General features: G+C 48.4%; 3 protein-coding genes across 3 annotated transcripts in view; all 3 read right to left on the bottom strand.

Moving 5' to 3' along the window:
* Window positions 1-316: 316 nt before the first annotated feature.
* On the bottom strand, window positions 317-3141 carry LOC132224854 (zinc finger X-linked protein ZXDB-like). The gene is given in 2 exon segments (XM_059679976.1): window positions 317-2448; window positions 2450-3141. Coding segments are annotated over 2 exon segments (2622 nt in total). The 5' UTR covers window positions 3065-3141; the 3' UTR covers window positions 317-441.
* A 9995-nt stretch (window positions 3142-13136) lies between these two features.
* Window positions 13137-15570, bottom strand: LOC132224004 (germ cell-less protein-like 1). Its single transcript, XM_059679053.1, has one exon. The coding sequence runs from the start codon at window positions 15506-15508 to the stop codon at window positions 13952-13954; it is 1557 nt and encodes a 518-aa protein (XP_059535036.1). The 5' UTR covers window positions 15509-15570; the 3' UTR covers window positions 13137-13951.
* An 8425-nt stretch (window positions 15571-23995) lies between these two features.
* Window positions 23996-24877, bottom strand: part of FAAH2 (fatty acid amide hydrolase 2) — a 48364-nt gene continuing 47482 nt past the window's right edge. The window contains exon 11 of the mRNA XM_059678845.1: window positions 23996-24399. Coding sequence (XP_059534828.1) covers window positions 24224-24399 — 176 coding nt within the window. The 3' untranslated portion in view covers window positions 23996-24223. The remainder of the gene's footprint in view (window positions 24400-24877) is intronic.

Below are 24877 nucleotides of genomic sequence, written 5' to 3'. Positions count from 1 at the left end.
CATTATTTTTAACGTTAAACAGCAGTGCCACAATTTCTGATCATTAACTCTCAATGAAGTTTTCATCACATTAGAGCACATGCAATAATCATTGTAAAATGTCTTAAGCTTTTCAAAAAAGAGCACAGTATCATGAAAATACAGAGCTCAAAGGACCTCAGAAGCAATCTATTCAAACCACCTCATTTTATAAATAAGGACATTAAGGCTCAGATAGGTTAAGTGACTTGCTCAGGGTCACTCAACTCGACAGTTCCAGATTCAAGGTCAGAATTGAGACCTGCAAAGGCGTGGCCCGGGGCCATGTTCTTTCTCGGGCCCAAGAGACAGGGCCGCAGTCCCACACACAGTCCAGAGCATCCTTAACATCGAGCGTCACGAACGGACGGACGGACGGACGGACGGACGTCAGCCCCGTGGCGAGGAATGAAGGGCGTGGGCTCAGACCAAGAAGGAGCTGCCAGTCACGGCGATGAGATCCGTCTCTTTCGGACAGCCGTGGCTCCCCGCGGGATGGGAGAAGCCGAACTGGGTGTCGTCCTCGTCCTCCTGCGCGAAGAAGTCCGAGTCGGGATGGACGGCCCAGTCGGCCTTGGGCGTCAGCAGCTCGGAGACGCTGCTCTCGCAGAGGGTGCTGGACGGCGTCAGCGCGTCGGTGTCCACGGTCAGCTTGCTGCTGGGCGTCAGGGCCTGGGGCTCCTGGCCGCAGGTCTTCATGGCCAGGGAGCCCAGAGCCCCCAGGGGCCCCGCGCCCGGGCCGGACACGTCGTCCATGTCCAGGGGGCTGTGCTGGAAGCCGGTGGCCGTCGTCCCGAAGAAGAGCGAGGTATCCAGGCTCTGAGGCAGGTCGGTGGTGGCCAGCAGGGCCCGGGGGTCCACGGGCGGCCCCAAGGCGGCGCCGCTGCCTCCGCTGCCGCTGCCGCCGCCGGCGGGGAGGCTCCCGGCCAGAGTGGAGCTCACGGAGGCCACGTCGATAGTCAAGATGCCCGAGTTGACCAGGGCCGTGTCCAGCACCGCGGCGGAGCCGAGCTGGCCGCCCCCGCCCCCGCCGCCAGCGCCCCCGCCGCCGCCGGGCACGTCCGAGAAGAGGGACACCAGCTCGGCGTCGCTGAGGTCGCTGTGGCCCTGGCTGGCCAGCTCGCTGCTGGGCGTGAGGGCGGTGGCGGCCTCGAGCTGGGCCAGCAGGTCCTGGCCCAGGTGGTGCCTCTTGGCCATGTGGGTCTTCATGCTGTGCTTGGAGGTGAAGAGCTTGTTGCAGGTGGAGACGGGGCAGCGGCTCTTCCAGGTGTCCACGTCCTGCAGGTGCTTCTTGGAGTGGATGTAGAGGCTGCTGCGCGCGGAGAAGCGGGCGGAGCAGCCCTCCACGGGGCACACGAAGGGCTTGGTGCCCAGGTGGGTGATGCTGTGGCCCTTGAGGTGCTCGGCGCGCGTGAAGGACTTGCCGCAGCCCTGCACGGGGCACAGGAAGCGGCGGTCGTCGTCGTGCTTGCGCTTGTGCCGCAGCAGCTTGGACATGCTGGTGAAGTTCCAGCCGCAGCCGTCGAAGTCGCACAGGAAGGGCCGCTCGCCCGTGTGGCTGCGCAGGTGGATCTTGAGGCGGCAGGCCTTGTCGTACTGCTTGCTGCAGCCCGGGAAGGAGCAGGAGAAGAGCTCCTGCTCGCGGAAGTGGGCGCGGTTGTGGGAGAAGAGCGCGCTGACGGTGATGAAGGTCTTCTTGCAGCCCGAGAAGGCGCACTGGTAGGGCCGCTCGGGCTCGAAGTGGCTGCGCTGGTGGGCGCTCAGCTTGGCCTGCGTGGGGAAGCTGTCCTCGCACACCTCGCACTTGAAGGAGTTCTCCTGCTCGTGGCCCTTCATGTGCGCCTTGAGGTTGTACACGGTGGTGAAGCTCTTGCCGCAGCCGGGCGCCGGGCAGCCGAAGGGCCGCAGCTTGTCGTGCGACTGCAGGTGCCGCTTGAGCTTGTAGGACGTGGTGAAGGTCCAGCCGCAGCCGCCCAGCGGGCACTTGAAGGGCCGCTGGCCCTGGCTGCTGCTGTGCGTCAGCAGGTGCACCTTCAGCTGGTGCTTCTTGGCGAAGGTCTGGCCGCACTGCGCCTCGGGGCACAGGTAGAGCAGCAGCCCCGCGGCGGCGGCCGGGCCCAGGGGCGCGCGGGGGCTCGGGCCGGCGGGCGCCACCGGGGCCAGGGCCTCGGCCTCGGCCTCGGCGTCGGCGTCCTCCTCGGGCGCGGGCGCGGGCGCGGGCGGGGGCTCGGCGGGCTCGGCCAGCAGCAGGTCGGGCGGCCGGTCGGGGCAGTCGCCGGGCTGCGTGGTGGCGGCGGCGGCGGCGTGCGGGGCCCCGGCCTGGGGCGCGATCGGGCCCGCGGGCTGGGGCGGCGGGGAGGGCTGCGGGGCGGGCGCGACCCCCGGCTCCCAGGCGGGCGGCGGGGGAGGGGGGGGGCGGGGGCGGCGGGGGCGCGGCGAGGGTCAGGACGCCGTTCTCGAAGCGCAGCAGCAGGTTCTGGCTGTGGAGGGTCACGGTGCCCGCGAAGGCCGCGGCGGGGCCCAGGCCCGGCCTGGGCAGCGGGGCGGCCAGCGGGGCGGCCAGCGGGGCCGGGGCCGGGGCCGCGGCGGGCAGCGCGGCCGGGAGCGCCGACAGGCAGCGGGGCCCCGGCGCGGGCCGGCCCGCGGGGTTCGCGCCGCCCTCGCCCCCCCGGAGCCCGGGGCCCGGCCCGGCCTCCTCCCTCCACACGGGCCCCGCGGCCTGGCCGGCGCCCGCGGGCCCCGCGTCGCCACCCACCGGGTCCAGCAGCACCAGGAAGAAGTCGTCGCCGCCGCCGCCGCCGCCGGCCGCCGGCCGGGGCCTGGGCGCCAGAGGGCTGGGGCCTGGGCCCCGCGAGGCCGCGCGGGCCTCCTGGCGCCGCCGCCCGCGCCCGCCATCTTGGGGGCCCCGCAGCAGCAGGAGGCGGCGCGCGGGGGCCTGGCCGGCCCGCGGGTCGGGGGCGCCGGGGACCCGGCCGCCGCCCGCCGGGCTGCCGGCGCCGCCGCCCTGGGGCGCCCCGCGGGCCGGGAGCAGCGCCGGGATCTCCATGGCGGCGTCCGCAGGCTCCGCTGGCGCCGGCGCCGGGAGGAGGTGCGACCCCGCCCCCTGCCGCGGGCCGGCCGCGCTCCGGGAGGAGAGAGCGCCGCGCAGGACCCGCCCCGGCAGGCAGCCCGGGGACGCGTGCGCCTCGCGATTTAAATACCCGCCCGCCGCCGCCGGCACAGCCCCCCCCCCCCCGCCCGCCCACCCCTGCACACACACACACACACCGCACACACACACACACACACCACACACACACACACCGCACACACACACACACACACACACACACCCCGAGCGCACACACACCCCGCGCACACACACACACACAGCCTGCACACACACACACCCCGCACACACACACACCCCGCACACACACACACCCCGCGCACACACACACACACCTGCACACACACACACACCCCGCACACACACCGCAAACACACACACCCCGCGCACACACACACACACCCCGAGCGCACACCCCCCGCCCCCGCACACACACACACACCCTGCACACACACACACCCCGCGCACACACACACACATACCTGCACACACACACACCCCGCACACACACACACCCTGCACACACACACACCCCGCACACGCACACACCTCCGCCCGCACACACACACCCCGCGCACACACACACACCTGCACACACACACACCTGCACACACACACACCTGCACACACACACACCTCCGCCCGCACACACACACACCCCCTGCACACACACACACACACACCCGCACACACACACACTCCCCGAGCGCACACACCCCCCCCGCACACACACACACCTCCGCCCGCGCACACACCCCCCCCCCCGCACACTCACACACCTCCGCCCGCACACACACACACCCCCTGCACACACACACACACGCATACCCGCACCCGCACACACCCCTGCCTGCACACACACACACCTGCACACACACACCACACACACATGCACACACACACCCCGCGCGCACACACACACATGCACACACACACACATGCACACACACACACTGCGCGCACACACACACATGCACACACACACACCGTCCGCACACACACACCTGCACACACACACACATCCCGCACACACACACACCCCGAACACACACACCACACACACATGCACACACACACCCCGCGCACACACACACACCCGCACACACGCACACACACCTGCACACACACACCACACACACACACACACCCCGCGCACACACACACACCTGCACACACACACACCCGCACACACACCGCACACACACACACCCCGCACACACACACACACACCCCGCGCACACACACACCCCGCGCACACACACACACCCCGCGCACACACACACACCTGCACACACACACACCCTGCACACACACACACACCTGCTCACACACACACACCTCGCACACACACACACCCCGCACACACACACGCCCGCACACTCACACACCTCCGCCCGCACACACACACACCTCCGCCCGCACACACACACACCCCCTGCACACACACACACACACACACACACACCCCGAGCGCACACCCCCCCGCACACACACACACCTCCGCCCGCGCACACACACACCCCCTGCACACACACACACACACACACACACCCGCACCCGCACACACCCCTGCCTGCACACACACACACCCGCACACACACACATACCCCCGCACACACACAACCCCGCCCGCACACACCCCCGCACACACCGCCGCCCAGCACACACCCCCGTCCACACCCCCCCGCCCCGCACACACCCCCGCCAGCACACACCCCCGCACACACTCAGCTCACGAGGGAAGGAAGAAGCCCCCCTCCGCTTGCACACACACCCGCACACACACAGCTCACGCGGGAGGGAAGCAGCCCCCCTCCGCTTGCACACACACCCGCACACACACAGCTCACGCGGGAGGGAAGCAGCCCCCCTCCGCTTACACACACACCCGCACACACACAGCTCACGCGGGAGGGAAGCAGCCCCCCTCCGCATGCACACACACCCGCACACACACAGCTCACGCGGGAGGGAAGCAGCCCCGCCCCACACACACACCCGTTCGCACACACACAGCTCACGTGGCGTCCCCCCCCCCCGCACACACACACACACAGCTCACGCGGGAGGGAAGCAGCCCCCCGCCCCCAGGTGAAGGGCAGTGACGGCTCCTGTGCCCACGGGGCCGCAGTGCCCAGAGGTCCATCTGCTGGATGCCGCTCACGTCCCCCTCACGGTGCAAACCGCCACAAACGCCCACCCTCCCGGGGCTCAGCCGGGGCTCACTGCCTCTCACGTGTGAACCATCAGTGGCTGGATGGACGGATGGACGGATGGCTGGCTGGCTGGATGGATGGACGGCTGGATGGACGGATGGCTGGCTGGCTGGATGGACGGCTGGATGGACAGATGGACGGATGGCTGGCTGGCTGGCTGGCTGGCTGGATGGACGGATGGACGGATGGCTGGCTGGATGGATGGGTAGATGATACAGTATTCCTCAGAGGACACAGTATGTGTCAGCCTTATCTACCATAGTGCTGGCAAGTCTGAAAGCGATGTCTTTTTTGTTTGTTTGCTTTCTGGACAACTTCCGTGTCCAGAACCGTTTTGACCAGGAAAATTTGGTACCTAATATATATTTTAAAATAAATCTTTAATGATATCAGAGAGGAGGGGAGGAGAGAGAGAGCCATAGAAACATCCATGATGAGAGAGAATCATGGATTGGCTGCCTCCTGCAATCCCCACCCTGGGGACCGAACCCACAACCCCGGGCGTGTGCCCTGACAGGGAATCAAACCATGACCTCTTCAGTCCTGGGTGGATGCTCAACCACTGAGCCACACTGGCCCGGCAGAGGTTCATAATTAAGATGGTTACTTTGGTCCGAAGAAAACCTTTTGCTTGGCAAAATGTTAATTATTTTAACATCAGTTATTTCATATATGCAGATGCAAGGGCCCTGCTTCAAAGCCCATTGGATTCATATAGTCACTGGTTTTTTTCTCTGTCAGTATTTCTCACACTCTCCAGACCCAAGCTGAGGACAGCTTTTTAGTTCCCTCCCCCTGGCTTCCTTTTGCCTCAGCCTATCATACACATGAACTTACCTTTCCAAGAAGAAGCACTTCCCCAAAGGTCTACTGTGGGCTGCTATGCAACAATGAAGTGGGATCTTGAAGTATGAAGAGGTATTGGGAAACTGAGGAACTGTGGACAATGGGTGGAAGTGGCTGAGAGGTTGAGGCTCCACCTATGAACTAGGAGGTTGTGGTTCAATCCCCAGTCAGGGCACATACCAAGGTTGTAGGCTCCTTCTCCAGTAGGGGGCGTGCAGGAAGCAGCCAATCAATGATTCTCTCTCATCATTGATGTTTCAGTGTCTCTCCCTCTCCCTTCTCTGAAATCAATAAAACTATATTTTTTTTTAAAAAATGAACTGTGGCCCTAGGCCTAGCCGATTTGGCTCAGTAGACAGAGCACCGGCCTGGGGACCAAAGGTTCCCCTGTTCGATTCCCGTCAAGGGCACATGCCAGGGGTTGTGTGCTCGATCCCCAGTAGGAGGAGTGCAGGAGGCAGCCAATCAATGATTCTCATCCCATTGCTATTTCAATCCCTCTCCTTTCTCAGAAATTAATGAAAATATATTTTTAAAAAATTGTGGACAAGGATTGGGTGGAATATTTTGGTAATGGGACAGTCCAACCCACTTAGCATACTTGACTCACCAAGCAGTATTTGCAATAAGTGCTCATCACTTTTTCATTTCCCAGCCACAGGTACCTAAGACAGAGTGTTCCTTAAATGTCAGACTTCTGACAGATAATTGTGCCCCCAAGTGGTTCACATCAGAGTCAGACAGGCTCCTGAACCATTAAACTGAGAAGCCAGACCTTGTTTGAGAGACACGTTACTAAGAGTAAAGAAAAAGGTACATTTTGTAGCATATGAAGGAATAGTTGGAATATATGACCCAGAATGAAAAAAAACAAAACAATGGCACCTTAAAATAAAGAGAATATATGGTGCCAGGTGGGTACTGGAAATTCCAGGGGGTACACTTTATAAAGTATATGATTGTCTAACTACTATGCTGTACACCTGAAACTAATACAAAATAATATTGAATGTAATTTAAAAAAATAACAAAACAAATAGAAAAAATAAGTCTTCAAGGTTTTGACTTACAGTATTATTCACTTTAAAGAAAAGCTAATTGGCTAATAAATTGTCAAAGAACTTTTAGGCCTTAATGCATTGTTTTGAGAGATCTTTCATTCCAAACATGTTTTTCTATGTCTTAAATTTAACAAAAATCCATATGTCTGCACTCATGAAACCCCTACTACAATCAAAATAGTCACCATAACCATCACCTTCAAAGGTATCTTTGTGCCCTAGCCAGTTTGGTTCAGTGGATAGAGCATTGGCCTGTGGACTTGGGTTCGATTTTGGTCATGACCGGGTTGCAGGCTCGATCCCCAATACAGGGTGTGCAGGAGGCAGCCAATCAATGATTCTTTCTCATCATAGATATTTCTATCTCCCTCTTCCTTCCTCTCTGAAATCAATAAAATTATATATTTTTTAAAAGTTTCTTTATTTTCCTATGTATTGCTTTTCTCTTTACCCATCCCCACCCCTATCCGTAGGCAACACTAATTTGCTTTCTCTCACTATAGATTAATTTGCATTTTGGTGAATCTTATTTAAATGGAATCATACACTGTATTCTATTTTTTGTCCTTTCTTTTAAATCCTCACCCAAGGAGTGAGGATATTTTTCCCATTGATTTTTAGAGAGAGTGGAAGGGATGGGGGAGGAGGGAGAGAGAGAGAGAAAAACATCTATGTGAGAGACACATCAATTGGTTGTCTCCCACACACACCCCAACCCCGGGGGGTGGGGATAGAACCTGCAATCCAGACACCAGCCCCTGACTGGGAATCAAACCCGAGACCCTCAAACCAATGAGCCACACTGGCCAGGGCTTTTCCCCCCTCTTTTTTAGCACAGCATAATTATTTTGAGAATTACTCATCCTGTTATTTTAACCAATAATTCATTTCTTTCTGTTGTTCTGTATTTCATTGTTTCATTATTTGGGTTGTTTTTAGTTTTTTTGTGTTTTTTTAAAATATATTTTATTGATTTTTTACAGAGAGGAAGGGAGAGGGATAGAGAGTTAGAAACATCGATGAGAGAGAAACATCGATCAGCTGCCTCCTGCACACCCCCTGCTGGGGATGTGCCCGCAACCCAGGTACATGCCCCCGACCGGAATCGAACCTGGGACCTTTCAGTCCGCAGGCCGACGCTCTATCCACTGAGCCAAACCGGTTTGGCTGTTTTTAGTTTTTGACTATTTACAAATAAATCTGCTATGAATATTTATGTACAAGTCTTTGTGTGGACCTATGCTTTCATTTCTCTTAGATAAAAACTTAAGAACAGCAGTAGGGTGTGTTAACATTTTAAGAAACTGACAAAGCATTTCCAAATATCCATAACCATATACACTCTGATTGCATACTTACAGAGCCTTGATATAGTCAATATTTTTATTTTGAGCCATTGTAATGCGTGTGTTGTGGTCATCACTTTAATTTTAATTAACATGTCATTAATTACTAATAATATTGAGCATCTTTTCAAGGGTTTAATTGCCATCCATTTATTTTATTTGGTGAAGTTTCTGTTAAAATATTTATCCATTATAATTGTGTTGTTTACATCTTATTGATTTTCAAAAGTTCTTTACATATTTGAATTACAGGACTATTGGTGATTATATTTTGTATATATTTTCTCATTATGTGCCTTACCTTTCATTTTCCTAAAGTGTATTTTTATTTTTGTATTTAAAAAATTATTTTATTTTATTGATATCAGAGAGGAAGGGAGAGGGAGAGAGAGATAGAAACATCAATGATGATAGAGAATCATTGATCGGCTGCCTCCTGCATGCCCCCTACTGGGGATGGAGTCTAAAACCGGGGTATGTGCCCTTGACCAGAATGGAACCCAGGACCCTTCAGTCAGCAGGCCAATGCTCTATTTACTGAGCCAAACCAGCTAGGGCCTAAAGTGTATTTTTAGAACAAACTTTTTCAGTTTGGATTGAAGTCCAATTTATTGATTTTGTGTATTATACTCCATGTTTTTGATGGCTTATTTAAGAGATTTTTTTGTCAAATCCAATTTCACTTCGATTTTGTCCTGCCCTTTCTTCTAGAAATGTTACAATGTTAGTTCTTACATTTAATTCCAATGTCCATTTCTAGTTCATTTTTGCATATGGTGTAAGGTAAGGTTTAATGGTCATTTCTTTTAACTTATGGGTATCCAATTGTTCCAGCACCAGTTCCTGATAACATTATCCTTCCTCCGCTTAAATTAGTTTTGCACCTTGGTTGACAATCAATAGACTGTATCCATGTGGGTCTGTTTCTGGATTCTCTCTTCTGCTAAATTGATCTGTGTCCCTATACTTTGTGCCAATGCCACACTTTCTTGAATTCTGTAGCTTCATGATAAGTCTTGCAACCTGGCAGTCAATGTAAGTACTAAAATGTCACTATTCATATTCAAACTAACGTTGAATATTCTAAGTCCTATGCTTAGAATGTACTAGTATTTCCATTTTGTCTTCAGCCTATGTACTAGTATTTCCATATAAATCTTAGAAATAGCTTGAGGGAGTGGCAGATTACCCAGTGCCCGGAAGAGTGGAGCTCAAGGCCATGACCAGATATACCACCCCCATGAACCCAGCTGTCTTCCCCCATCTGCCCGTGGTGCTGTTGGCCATTGGCGTGTTCTTCACCACCTGGTTCTTTGTTTATGGGGTCATGTCCACCAAGTACACTCGGGACATCTACAAGGAGCTCCTCATCTCCTTGGTGGCCTGTTCTTCATGGGCTTTGGTGTTACGGCCAAAGGGCTTGCTCAGACTCAGGTCCTGGTCCCAGAACTCAGTCCCTGGTCGGGCACCATTTGTGCCATGCCAGCACGACCAAGGGTGATCCCGAGTGGGGGAGTGAAAGGATTAAGGAAAAGACAGACAAGAGAATAATAGCTGGGTCTCGGTGGGACGGTGCCTACCTGATGAGGAGACAGCGCCAGCGCCCACAAGCCGTGTCTTTATTTTATAGCAGATGCCACGAGGCAAAGTAGGGGTGTGATCACGTTGTTTACAGCATTCTTGTGAGTTCCAACCTCACTCAATTACATGCACCTGAACTCTAGCACAAGGCACGTGGGGCCACGTGTTTGGACCATAGGTTCAAGCTTACAACCATTGATGTTGGCTATAATATTGCTGGGAGGGCCCTGCCCTTCCAGCTGGGACTTGCACGTGGCAATGAGAGGACCCTGTCCTTTCATTAGTCTGAGGCTTGAACTTGGCCAAAACACTGTAACTGCGCCCCACACTTTGGGTCCTCTTCCTGCTGCTCTGGGTTGGCATCTAGGTATGAGCTCCCATGGGCTCCAACCAGGCAGCTGCTGAATCCCTGCTTTTGTAAATTATTTTTTTTACTGTTGTGGGAGGTGTCCTGCCTGCTGCTCACACTAAAGGCAGATGTGTGACAAAAAGAAAAAAAGAAAGAGAGAAATAGCTTGAATTGTTGCCTTACCTATAAAGATAAAAATGGCATCTGTTGTCTTATCAGAAAAAAAGTGTCTTAGTCCATTTGTTTTGCTATAACAATATACCACAGACTGGGTGGTTTAGAAACAACAAATATTTATCACAGCTCTGAAAACTCGAAGTTGGAGATCAGGATTCTACTAAGGTTGGGTGAGACTTAGGTTGTGCAGACTTCTTCTATCCACACAGAATGGAAGGAGCTAAGAAACTCTTTGGGGAGCTTTTTATAAAAACAAACAAAGCTAATACAATTCATGCAAGCTCCACCCTCATGACCTAATCACCTTTCAAGGTCTAGCCTACTATCATTACCTTGGTGGTTAGAATTTTTTTAACAAATACTTTTAAAATTTCTTTATTATTTTTATTGATTTCAGAGAGGAAGGGAGAAGTAGAGAGGGATAGAAACATCAGTGATGGAAGAGACTCATAGATCGGCTGCCTTCTGCATGCCCCTCACTGGAGATTGAGCCCACAACCTGAGCATGTGCCCTGACTGGGAATCGAACCGTGACCTCCTGGTTCATAGGTTGATATTCAACCACTGAGCCACACCTGCCTGCAATAGAATTTTAACATGAATTTTGGGGCAGGGAAACTAACATAAACAGCATTTGAGGGGTGGTAAAATCTTTGAAAGCTGCACCAGTTAGTTGGACAGACTGGCCCTCTCTTCCTACATCAGGGACTATTTGGAAGACATGTCTTTAAAGAAATAATTTTGTTTGTCTTATTGGAGTTTATTTTGAAATAAATGTCACCTTAAATACTCTACAGACAAGCAGAACAAACTCTGGCAAAATAAAAAGTAAGCCAAATATAAACACAAAAAGGAAAATGTGAAGATACTTCAAAATTATTCATATCTGGATATCCATAGGAATAACTGGTATCTATAGAAATACATTTTGTTTTATTTATTTGTTTTTATTTAATCAATTGGGGTGACACTGGTTAACAAAATTATACAGATTTCAGGTGCACAATTCTACAACACATCACCTGTACATTGTATTGTGTTCACCACCCCAGCCTGCTCTCTATAAGTCTGTTCCTATTTTGCTTGGTAATTCATTTTGTTCATTAGATTCCACATGAGTGAAATCATATGGTAATTGTTTTTCTCTGATTGGCTTATTTCACTTAGCATAATGCTCTCCAGGCCCATCCATGCTGTCGCAAAGGGTAGAAATTTCCTTTTTTTTTTTTTACTGCCATGTAGTGTTCCATTGCGTAAATGTACCACAGCTTGCTTATCTACTCATCTACTGATGGGCACTTGGGCTGCTTCTAGATTACAGTATCTATTTAACCATTTAGAAATTATTTCTTTGGTTTTTACAAGCAATAAAAACATTTATTTGCATGTATTTATTTATATGTAATCTATAATATTGTATCTAACATTATGTATTTACTAGAGACCTGGTGCATGAAATTCATGCATGGGAGGGGGGGTCCCCCAGCCCAGCCTGCACCCTTTCTAATCTGGGACCCCTTGGGGGATGTCCGACTGCCTCTCACAACCTGGGACCACTGGCTCCTAACTGCCTGCCTGCCTGCCTGATCACCCCTAACCACCTCTGCCTGCCTGCCTGATTGCCCCTAACTACTCTCCTACTGGCCTGATTGCCCCTAACTTCATCTGCCTCGCCCCACACCCGGGACCCGGGATTCCCTCCTCTGGCCAGTTGCAGGCACCTAGGACCTGGGCTTCCCTCCCTCTGGCTGGCAGCAGGAACCAAGGACCCGGGCCGGCTTTGCCCGGGCTGGCTGCAGCTACAGGGGACCGTGGGCATGTGACTTCACCTGGGCCGCAGCTGCAGGTGCCTGGGATCGTGGGATGGGCGGCTTGTCCCTCTCTCATGCCGCAGGCACAGGTGTAGCCGCTGGCACCCTGGACCATAGGGAGGGTGGCTTGTCCCTCTCCTAGGCCGCAGCCCCAGCCGCTGGCACCCAGGACCGCAGGGCATGCGTCTTGTCCCTATCCCGGGCCGTAGGCGCAGGTGCAGCCACTGGCTCCCAGGACTGTGGGGTGGGAGGCTTGTCCCTCTCCCGGGCCGCAGCCTGGCTGGTCCCCATTCTTCTCTCATGAGCTCATTTGTGCCTGGCTGGTCCCCATTCCTCTCTCCCCAGTGTTGAGTGTCCGAGCTGTTACCATGTGATGGCATGAAGGCGTGATGTCCATTTGCATATTAGCTCTTTATTATATAGGATATGTGTTACTATATAATTATATATATTTTATAATACATATTTTCTGATATATATTTATATATGATAATATAATATGTAATATCTATGTAATATGTAATTATGTACTATGTTCATATATTCTTTAATCCTTGTTCCACTCTTTAAGTGTGGAAAAAAATATATATAGTTTTTGCAGATAAACTGTCAGCAGTATGCATTCTCCAAACCCTAGAGTAAATGGGCCATGTGTTAAATTATTTGGAAAATAACACTAACTTATATAATATGTAATGTTATAAAACCTGAGATTTCCTGGCTATTTAAAACTGTACATTTTAGAGTACAGGAGAGTCCCTAATCTCAGGTTTTTTAAAAATATATATATTTTATTGCTTTTTTACAGAGAGGAAGGGAGAGAGATAGAGAGCTAGAAACATTGATGAGAGAGAAACATCGATCAGCTGCCCCCTGCACACCCTCCACTGGGGATGTGCCCACAACCAATGCACATGCCCTTGGCTGGAATCGAACCCGGCACCCTTCAGTCCACAGGCCGATGCTCTATCCACTGAGCCAAACCAGCCAGGGCCATAATCTCAGGTTTTACCTGATGATTGACTCTCTCCTGTAATATTGCCACAATAAAAACCACATTTGCACAACAATTTCAGCAAGGGAATGAATTCTATATTTTGTCTTAATATTAGTAAGGGTAAAACTTGTCTAACTAATAAATTTATTTTTATCCTTTGGAAATGTAGGCTCGCATTTTCATTTAGAGCTTGTCTGTTGATGGTAAATAAGAGGCAAAAAATGACAGCATCAATGATTATTTGGTTTCACAGATACTTCCTTTGAAATAAACTTTTTATTCTTAAATCCATGGAAATAAAATGAAGCTAGTCATTCATGGTAGTTTCCACATTTGATTTTTATTATATGTCATCTTTATTGTGTTTTACAGTAGGGCCATTGAAGGAAATAAAACATCAGAATGTTCAAAATGCTAATACATCCTACTTGACAAGCTGATCAATTTCCTAGATTTTCTAATGATGTAAACAGGAAGTTACAGAATATATATAAAGGGAAGCTCAGAGATTTGCTATCTAAGTTCATTACCAGGTGTTCCTCATCATTCTCAAAGGTAAGAGTCTTATAACCGGTTGTTTTGCTGAAACTTAAGTTTCCACTTGAATCGAAATATACCAAAGTTAATCTGAATGCAATATTTCTTAGAGATCGTAGACAAACTGAACCCGCACATGAATGAGGGAAGATATTTTGCTTGAAAATTATATAATCGCTGGTGAAGATGACATGCAAAGGAAAGCCGAAGTTGAAACCCGACCACTTCCAGGAGAATGTCCCCTTCTTGACAAGCATTTTCCCACATCTCATGCTGTATTCTTCAAGTTCTATTTTATTGGTGTATAGGGGCCCGATTTCCTGGCTTTGTCGTACCCTCAGCAAGGTAAACCATTGTTGCTTATAAGCTTGCGATAACCAATCTGAAGGTATTAGAGTATCGTGCTCAATAACTCTTGTGGAGGCCAGGTCACAGATGATATACTGAAACCTCAAATTTTTAAACACCGATTGAAATGGTCTGCCTCGTCTGGTTTCCAGGAAGGCCATGCTGGCAACACGTCCTCTGTGCCTGGAAAACCATTTGTTTGCATGGCCTAAAAGCTTTTTTACGGATCCTTTCCAAGCCGGGTTAAGACGAAGGAACATCCACTCTTTAAGTGTGGTGTACACATCTATTTCCTTTTGTATTACTAGTACGTTAGCTGAAGAAATGAGCAGTTTCATGAGCTCTATACTGAGTGCTTTGTAAAGTTCAACATTTGGATGCGTCATCAGATTGTGGAGAAGCCAGTTAAAGCATTTTGTCTTCAGAGATGCTAACTCATAGGCTTCTGCTGTTGCATAGTAGCCACAGACAGTTTTCACGTTAACTGCCTCCTTCATGGTCTCCTCACACTCTTCAATTAAGTCCTCTACTTGAAGCAGGCATGCCGTTGCCAAAATTGGTGGAATTTGAAGGGACTCCGTTAAGTCATATCCACCCCTGTACAAGGAACCTAGCACGAAGTTCAGGGACTCGACGTCAATATTGTGGTCCTTAATCTCTAGGTCGATAATATCTTTGCCAGAGTCATCGCAACCATTTTTAAACAGAGTAGCAAAGTAGCCTGACTGACATAAATACATTTTGTGTAGACACCACACTCTCCCCAGAGCGCGGATTTTAATGTCACTGGTTTCTCCATTTAGAAATAAAGTATTGTAAGCATAATCAGATGTGACCTTTACTTTTTTACTTCGGCTGGTAGTGGCTTCTTGCTGGAGATTGTCTTCTGGGTCTAGACTAGGCTTGGGGCTGTTCTCAGCCTCTGGGTCGGGAGAGGGTCCGCTCCGCTTCCGTTTCCGGCCTGAGGATACATCTCCGGGGCCTACCTGGGCTTCTGGCTGATGCAGATCAGTTCTGCCTAATGTACTGCCCTCAGGAGGCGACTGCTCAAGGATGCCATGGAGGAAGACTATCAGATTCCCTAGGGGAACTGTTTCAGACCTCCTTGCCATGGCATTCCTGCGTCCTGTCACCTCAGCTTCTGCCCAAGTCTCACGGAAACCCTGAGAGAAGGTTCCAAACATCACAGAGGAGGTCAGGCATTCGTTACTGTCTGCTCTGATCCCAGCGAGGCCCCGCCCAACCCTGTGGCCCCATCCGCTCCGATGGCCCCGCCCAACCCTGTGGCCCCATCCGCTCCGATGGCCCCGCCCAACCCTGTGGCCCCATCCACTCTGATGGCCCCGCCCAACCCTGTGTCACCATCCACTCTGATGGCCCCGCCCAACCCCTGTGGCCCCATCCACTCCCATGGCCCCGCCCAACCCCTGTGGCCCCATCCACTCTGATGGCCCCGCCCAACCCTGTGTCCCCATCCATTCTGATGGCCCCGCCCAACCCTGTGGCCCCATCCACTCTGATGGCCCCGCCCAACCCTGTGGCCCCATCCACTCTGATGGCCCCGCCCAACCCTCTGGCCCCATCCACTCCGATGGCCCGCCCAACCCTGTGTCCCCATCCACTCTGATGGCCCCGCCCAACCCTGTGGCCCCATCCACTCTGATGGCCCCACCCAACCCTGTGTCCCCATCCACTCTGATGGCCCCGCCCAACCCCTGTGGCCCCATCCACTCCCATGGCCCCGCCCAACCCTGTGGCCCCATCCACTCTGATGGCCCCGCCCAACCCTGTGTCCCCATCCACTCTGATGGCCCCGCCCAACCCCTGTGGCCCCATCCACTCTGATGGCCCCGCCCAACCCCTGTGGCCCCATCCACTCTGATGGCCCCGCCCAACCCCTGTGGCCCCATCCCCTGCCTCCGAATCTTCCATTGAACCTGACCCCTCGCAAGGGCCCCAGTCTCCAGGCTTTCCATGAGAATGTTTCTCTATAAGGGAAATGACCGAACCAAAGGCTTTTTGATCAGAGAGAGATCGTAAGGCACTCACACATTCTCAGTGCCAGTGTGTGGGAAAATTCAATGTGAGCAGTCCTAAATACGATCATTTACCTACAACTTGTAGCGATTTGAAAAGGTGAACAACCTGGCTGGCATGGCTCAGTGGTTGAGCATTGACCTATGAACCAGGAGGTCATGGGTCAATTCCTGGTCAGGGCACTTTTCCGGGTTGCAGGCTCCATCCCCAGTGTGGGGTTTGCAGGCTGCAGCTAATCAATGATTCTCTCATTATTGATGTTTCTATCTCTCTCTCCCTCTCTGAGATCAATAAAAAATATATTTAAAAACATTTTTTAAATGAACAGTGTGGTACTTCATTATTTTATTTGCTTTTGATTACTGGAGGGGAGAAGAGATTTTTAAAAATTTCCATTAGGTACATCTTCATATTCTTTGCTCATTTCTAAAACGTTTACATATATTTTTGCCTCATGGATTGCTAAATCCTTCTTTTAACAATTTTCATTTACCATTTAATTTTTATGGAGGTCTTTTCTGTAAAGATATTTTCATTCTTTTTAAAAATATATTTTTTTGTTTATTTTAAAAATATGATTATTGATTTCAGAGAGGAAGGGAGAGTTAGAAACATCAATGACGAGAGAGAATCATTAATTGGCTGCCTCCTGCACGCCCCTACTGGGGATCACGCCTGGATATGTGTCCTTGATTGGAATCAAACCCTGGACCCTCCAGTCTGCAGGCCAGTGATTCCCAAAGTGGGCGCTACCGCCCCCTGGTGGGCGCTGCAGCGATCCAGGGGGGCGGTGACGGCCACAGGTGCATTTGTTTTAACTTTTTTTGTATTACCTTTCTATTCTGAGATCAATAAATAGTTTCATAATTTCAAACTTCAATGTTTCTAATTTACACCTTTCTTTACTATATTTTACGAAAAAGGTAGAAACATTAATACATATATCTTTCTGTTTAATTGCTATTAAAATTTTAAAAAAATTAATTTCCAGGGGGCGCTGAGTAATATTTTTTCTGGAAAGGGGGCGGTAGGCCAAATAAGTTTGGGAACCACTGCTGCAGGCTGATGCTCTATCCACTGAGCTAAATCAGCTAGGGCAACATTTTCATTCTTAAGAGGCCAAATCAGATTTTCCAAATATGGGTTTTTGCATCTTTGCTTATAGAAAGCCTTGCCTTTTCTGACATTAGATAAATATTTTTCTATATTTCCGTGCTGAACTTTCATGGTATTATGTAATCATTTCAAACATCTAAATATTAAAGTTTAAAGCATTCTGATATTCTTATACTTTGAAGTGACAGAAGCAATATACAAAAGAATATGTACTTTATAAAACAAATTTTTACAAACAGAAAAATACACATAAATGTATATGCATGCACAGAGATACTGCAAGTAATAGAGAAGATCGCACCATACGTGCCCGATCGGCATGTCTCAGTGGTTGAGCTTTGAACCAGGAAGTCATGGTTTGATTCCCCGTCAGGGCACATGCCAGGTTTCAGGCTCAATCCCCAGTGTGGGGCATGCAGAAGGCAGCCGATCAATGATTCTGTTATCATTGATGTTTCTAACTCTGTCTCTTCCCTTCCCTTCCACTCTAAAAAAATAAAAAATAAAAAATAAAGGTGGCAGAACAGGGAGCCAGAGATCTGGGCCCTTCATACCATCCCTGATGCCATTATAACCAAGTTGCCTGAAACTCACCCTACCACTGGAATGCCTGTTCTATAGACCAGTGATGGCGAACCTATAACACGCGTGTCAGAGGTGACATGCGAACTCATTTTTTTGGTTGATTTTTCTTTGTTAAATGGCATTTAAATATGTAATATAAATATCAAAAATATAAATCTTTGTTTTACTATGGTTGCAAATATCAAAAAATTTCTATATGTGACACAGCACCAGAGTTAAGTTAGGGTTTTTCAAAATGCTGACACGCCAAGTTCAAAAGGTTCGCCATCACTGCTATAGACTATAAGTTAGCTTGAATCAAGGTTTTCTTTTGTTTAAAGCTAAAAGCATCTTAACTGATACAATAAACCTTGTAGATTTTTCTGAAGGAGGCAGAAAAATCTGGATCATAGGATAGACATTCTGCCACTTCCAAGCTGTGTCATCTCAGACAAAATATTAATCCTCTCTGTGCCTCAGTTTCCTCATATGTGAGGCGAGAACAATACCTGTACTTCACAGAGTTGCTCTGGAAAGCTTTAAATAAAGTAATGTAAGTCAAGCTCTTTATTATTATCATAAAGGTATCTTGGAGACAGAAAACAACATAAAGTCAGTTATATATCTGCATGCTCTCCTACCTCCAAGTTTTTACCCTGATACCATGTCTCTCCCATGCAGCAACCCCCCTCACCTGCTCTCAGCTCCTCTCTTCATAAGCATAAGGATATCCTTTTACATAATTACAGTGCAAGCATAAATTCAGAAATTTCCACATGGACACATTATCTGATATAAAGCCCATATTCATATTCTGCCATTTGGCTTAATGTCCTTTGTTTCACCTTTTCCTCCCCAATCCAAGATCACACATTGCATTGCGTTATCATGTGTTTTCATCGACCTTTCATCTGGAGCAGTTTCTCAGCCTTTCCTTGATCTAATTCATTAACTTGTTTTAAAGAATATGGGCCCTTTATTTTGTAAAGTGTCCATAATTTTTTTTTTTTACTGCTTTCAGAGAGAGGAAGGGTGAGGGGGAGAGATAGAAACATCAATGATGAAAGAGAATCACTGATGGGCTGCCAGCTGCAGGACCACCGCTGGGGATTGAGCCCACAATCCAGGCATGTGCCCCGACCAGGAATTGAACTGCGACCTCCTAGTTATTAGGTCGACGCTCAACCACTGAGCCACACTGGCTGGGCAAGTGTCCACAAATTTGGTTTTATCTGACCCTCCTTCCTCCCTCCCTCCCTCCCTCCCTCCCTTCCTTCATATCTTCCTCTTTTGTTGTTGTTTACAAAACCAAAAGGGAATTTATTAAAAGGAGATGAGAGCTCACAGAACTACAGGCAAAGTTGGAGTAGAGAAAAACCATCAGGGCAGTCCTGGTGGAGGAAATGAATGGGCTCCCCATGGAGCTCTGTGGAGGACATGACATCTTCTCTGTTTTTCTCTGGTGACTTTCAGGAATGCAGTGGGCAGTGGGACTGGTTTTCTGGCCATGCAACTGTGCTTTGAAGACCGCCCTGCTCGGTTCACTGCTCTGCTGTTGCCATTTTAAAATTCTTAATAATTGCAGACCCTGCATTTTCATTTTATTAAGAGTTTAGTTTGTTTTAGCAATTTTAGGTTCACAGCAAAACCGAAGGGAAGGTACAGAGATTTCCCATGTATGTCCTGTCCCCACATACAGAACATCACAGAAGTAATGATATATCCTTCCTTCTTGGTGCATTTCACCAGAAGACACATGGTATTAATTTGTCTTATTATTGTTCATGTAAATTTTTTTAAATCCCCACCTGAGGATATTTTTTCATTGGTTTTAGAGATGGGGAAGGGAGAGGTGGGAGGGGGGGGGAAATACTGATGTGAAAACTATTTATTGGTTGACTTCTGTGCCTGCCCCTACCATGGGTTAAACCAGCAACCTGGTTATGTGCCCTGACCCAGAATCGAACCTGTGACCCTTTGGTGCACGGGACATTATTCTAACCAACTGAGCCACACTGGCCAGGGCTGTTTGTATTACTTTTTTTTGTTCATATTAATTTTGATCATTTAATTAAGGTGGTGTCTCCTATAGATCTCCACTTGAAAATCAACATCCCATACTCTTTTTTTAAAGAATATTTTTTGTTATTGATTTCAGAGAGGAAGGGAGAGATAGAAACATCAATGATGAGAGAGAATCATGTGCCCCTGGCTGGAATCAAACCTGGGACCCCCAAACTAGCTAGGGCAACATCTCATACTCTTGTAATTAATAAGTATTTACAAGAGATATTTTAAGACTGAAACAACTTTTCAGTTTCCTAAAAATTGTTCCCCAACTTTTAGCCAATGGTTTTAGCATCCATTGATGAGTCATGTCTGAATTAAATATTAGATAGTTGCAAGATGATGACTTTCTAAATCTCTTATGTATTTCTAACCCTACATTATTTTGTTATATTACATACAAATATAAAATAATTTTATATATTATATATTTTTATTTATATGTATTTAGCATTTATATCTATAAAAATATATAAACATATATAACTATATATATTTATAAAAACTATAAATATCTAATTTTATATCTCTATTGTTTGTTGTATATAACAAGCATTAGAAAGTCATCATTTTGAAATCAAAATATATATTATCTGTATTTTATTTTAAAAATATGTATATATTTTTTTTCAGAGAGGAAAGGAGAGGGAGAGATAGAAACATCAACGGTGACAAAGAATCATTGATCGGCTGCCTCTGACCCCCCAACCCGGGCATTTGCTCTTGACCGGAAACTAACCCAGGATCCTTTAGTCCATAGGCTGATGATGCTCTATTCACTGAGCCAAACTGGCTAGGGCACCTATATCTATTTTATATCAAGATCTATATCTACTTTCCCTCACGTCCACACCAATATGTTATAATCCATCACTGTCATTCATTTTGGTATTAAACTTGTTCCATGTTTGGCCAGTGAGAGCTTCTTTAAATTGTTCCTGTGTCATTTTAATATGTTTTCCTTCAGTTTTGAGCACTTTGTCTAACTTCCTGGCACAACTATGTTCCAGGCTCACTTAGAGTTTCTCTCAGTCCTGGAATCAGCTTTTTCTTCAAGAAGCCCTGGTTTGCCCAGCCAGCATGGCTCAGTGGTTGAGCGTTGACCTATGAACCAGGAAGTCACAGTTCAATTCCTGGTCAGGGCACATACCTAGGTTATGGGCTTGATCCCTAATGTGGAGCATGCAGGAAGCTGCCGATCAATGATTCTCTCTCATCATTGATGTTTCTATCTCTACGTTTCTAGAATAAATAAAAAAATATTTTCAAAAGCCCCATTCTTTTCAATGGAAAAAGGTATTTGGAAATGAAGATCTGGGTGCTATGAGATTATTTGTACTAAGCTGGCACTGCTTCTAGACCCTCTTAGTGGACAGAACTATGACATATACTTTTTTGATGATATTGGAGAAACTTTTGTGCTGCATTCTCATCCGCCTCCATACTCCTCTCCAGCTCCTACACTTATAAGAATTCACTACGTAGTTCTCATGCCTTGTTTTTGTCACTATAGTTCTTAACTGGAATTACCTTACTTCATGGCCTGCCGGGCAAACACATAATTGTCTTCCAATTCTTAGTTTAAGCATCATTGCCGGGAGCCGGTCTATCCTTGCTGTTTCAAGGGACCTGGCATATATGGCATACGGTTCTTAATATGTTTGCTCACCTTCTTGGCGCTGTGTTTTAACCAAGGTCACCTCTCCGAGAAAGGTTGAATCCCCAGGTAGGGATTTTCCCCTGAAGTTAGGGAGGGAATAAAACCCCTCAACTAAGTGCCAGGCGGGTAATTAATCCCTTTAACTACGAACAATCATGCTTAAACTACATAATCTTTTCTCCCTGGAATGGAGATAAGAAACGCCCTAACCTTTGTAATAGAGATTGATAGGATTGAATCAACTGGTATAAATACAGTTGTAACAAGACAGAAACACTCAGAACTTAGAACAGAATCAAGAAGACAGAACCTACACGGAGCCTAGAGACAGAAGAACTTCGCTGGAGAGAGCATGCCGGAGGATCCTGGAGAGGGACTGGCCTCAGAGCCTAGAGACAGAGCCTAGCGGGAGAACATGGCAAGGGATCCTGGACTGAACCTGACTGCTGAGATTGGCAGGAGAGCCTGACTAGAACCTGGCCACCAAATCTGGCTGGAGAAGTCTCCGTGTCATTCCTTCTTCGCCGACTCCGTCCACACCTTTGGGGACCCCTGGACCTGCTGGGGTTGGACCCCGGCATATGGCGCCCGAACAGGGACCCCTAGGTAAGCGCCCCACACTCGGGACGGATCGGACTCCACCGTAGGAAGAAGGTGGATAGTCTTCGCCGACTCCGTCCACACCTTTGGGAACCCCTGGAACAGGATTCCCCTAGGTAAGCCCCCCTCCCCCATTGAGAACCCCCACACTCGGGACGGATAGGACTCCACCAGGGTGCTACAGACCCCCCTATAGAGGATAAGTAGGGTAAGAAGGTGGATAGTACAGAACTTAGATTGAGAAGATGTGCCATACTGAGTCCAAAGAAAGAAGACTCTGTATTGATCTTTAGATTAAGAAGATGTGCCATACTGAGTCTAAAGAAAAAAGACTCCGTATTGATCTTTTAACATATATGCTTGTTAGCAGAGGAATTAAGGTTACTCCCAGTCAGACAGAACATTTTATACAAGAAATACGTCCATGCTTTTCTGAGGAAGGAAAGGTGCCGGAAAGGTAAATGTAGAGGCATGGGAGAAGGTAGGCCCAAGGAGCCTTATCCTTAACCCCACTGCAGCCTTTCCACCCTGGGAAAGTGCAGGATTGGCAAGCTCTCCATGGGGGTGATAGATCAGAACTCAGGTAATAGCGGAAAGCGCCAATCCTACTCTTAAAATGGATACAAGAGAGCATTTCAGGTTTTTCTTTTTAATGCTTGCTTTTAAAAAATAAAAAAGGGGGAATTTGCCGGGAGCCGGTCTATCCTTGCTGTTTCAAGGGACCTGGCATATATGGCATACGGTTCTTAATATGTTTGCTCACCTTCTTGGCGCTGTGTTTTAACCAAGGTCACCTCTCCGAGAAAGGTTGAATCCCCAGGTAGGGATTTTCCCCTGAAGTTAGGGAGGGAATAAAACCCCTCAACTAAGTGCCAGGCGGGTAATTAATCCCTTTAACTACGAACAATCATGCTTAAACTACATAATCTTTTCTCCCTGGAATGGAGATAAGAAACGCCCTAACCTTTGTAATAGAGATTGATAGGATTGAATCAACTGGTATAAATACAGTTGTAACAAGACAGAAACACTCAGAACTTAGAACAGAATCAAGAAGACAGAACCTACACGGAGCCTAGAGACAGAAGAACTTCGCTGGAGAGAGCATGCCGGAGGATCCTGGAGAGGGACTGGCCTCAGAGCCTAGAGACAGAGCCTAGCGGGAGAACATGGCAAGGGATCCTGGACTGAACCTGACTACAGAGATTGGCAGGAGAACCTGACTGGAACCTGGACACTGAACCTGACTGGAGAGCCTGGACAGAACCTGGCTGGAGAACCTAGCGAGGGAACATGGCTACAGAACCTCGCTGGAAATCCGAAGCAGAACCTCTCTGGAGATCCGGGCTAGAGATCCTGGCTAGGTTGCAAATCAACTGAACGCTGTCTCCGTGTCATTCCTTCTTCGCTGACTCCGTCCACACCTTGGGGACCCCTGGACCTGCTGGGGCTGGACCCCGGCACATCATCTTCTCTATGAAGTTGCTTATGATTCCCTAATTAAAACTGAATATTCCGTTCTATGATCTCCCTATTGTATATAAAACAGACACCATCACAGCATATAGAATACTTTATTGCACATATTCACTTACTTGCCCATCTTCTCAGGTAACTGAGGGCAGGAACCAAATATTAGCATTTCATTAAAGTTAACACTTGGCGAAAGAAAGAACAGAGGGAAGAATAACTAAACAAGTGATTATTCTGCAGTTGTTTCTTAACTTGCATGTTGGTGCTTGATCTCACCCAACCTATAGAAACACACGGTGAGAAGATCATTCTACAGCTTTCCAGGACAGACCCAGCCTCCAAAACTTTTCTCCAAGTACTGGGCCACAGCCAGGGTCAGGTGATCATTAAAGGGTCCAGCCACGACCTGGATTCCTAGAGGAAGTCCTTTGGCATTCAGACCCAATGGGCACTGGGTCACAGGCAAACCCAGGGCACTGAAGACACCTGAGCGAAACAAACAAGGATAATGTGAGAAATTAAGACCTGTTCTTGAAAACTTATTTTCTCCCCTCAATTTTACAGTGATGATAATAGTTAAGAGTTTCCTATCTGCTGGACTCATCTAGGGACTTGATGTGAATGAAACATTTGAATTATCATAACAAAACCCAAGAGACAGAAACTATTAATTATTCATATTTTACAGATAAAATAACCGAAGAACAGAGAAGTTAAGTAACATCTACAGTTACTGGGCTACTAAAAGCTCAAATCAGGATCTGAATACAGAAAATGCAGATGAGAGCTAGAGGTGTTTTCTGGTATGCTACTCCTAACTTACCCTTTGTAGCATCTTCAGAAAAATTAGAGGAAATGCTAATATGGGGCAATATCTTATTGCATTATGAATTTTCTTTTCATTTATAAAAATTTGGAATATAATTTTGTGGTAGTCTAGATTTGTAAATTGTAATTATTTACT

The sequence above is a fragment of the Myotis daubentonii genome, chromosome X, assembly GCF_963259705.1.
Source record: "Myotis daubentonii chromosome X, mMyoDau2.1, whole genome shotgun sequence".
In the NCBI taxonomy this organism is placed as follows: domain Eukaryota; kingdom Metazoa; phylum Chordata; class Mammalia; order Chiroptera; family Vespertilionidae; genus Myotis; species Myotis daubentonii.
Note: the sequence above shows the minus strand (reverse complement) of the source record. Positions and strands in the feature narration are given on the sequence as shown.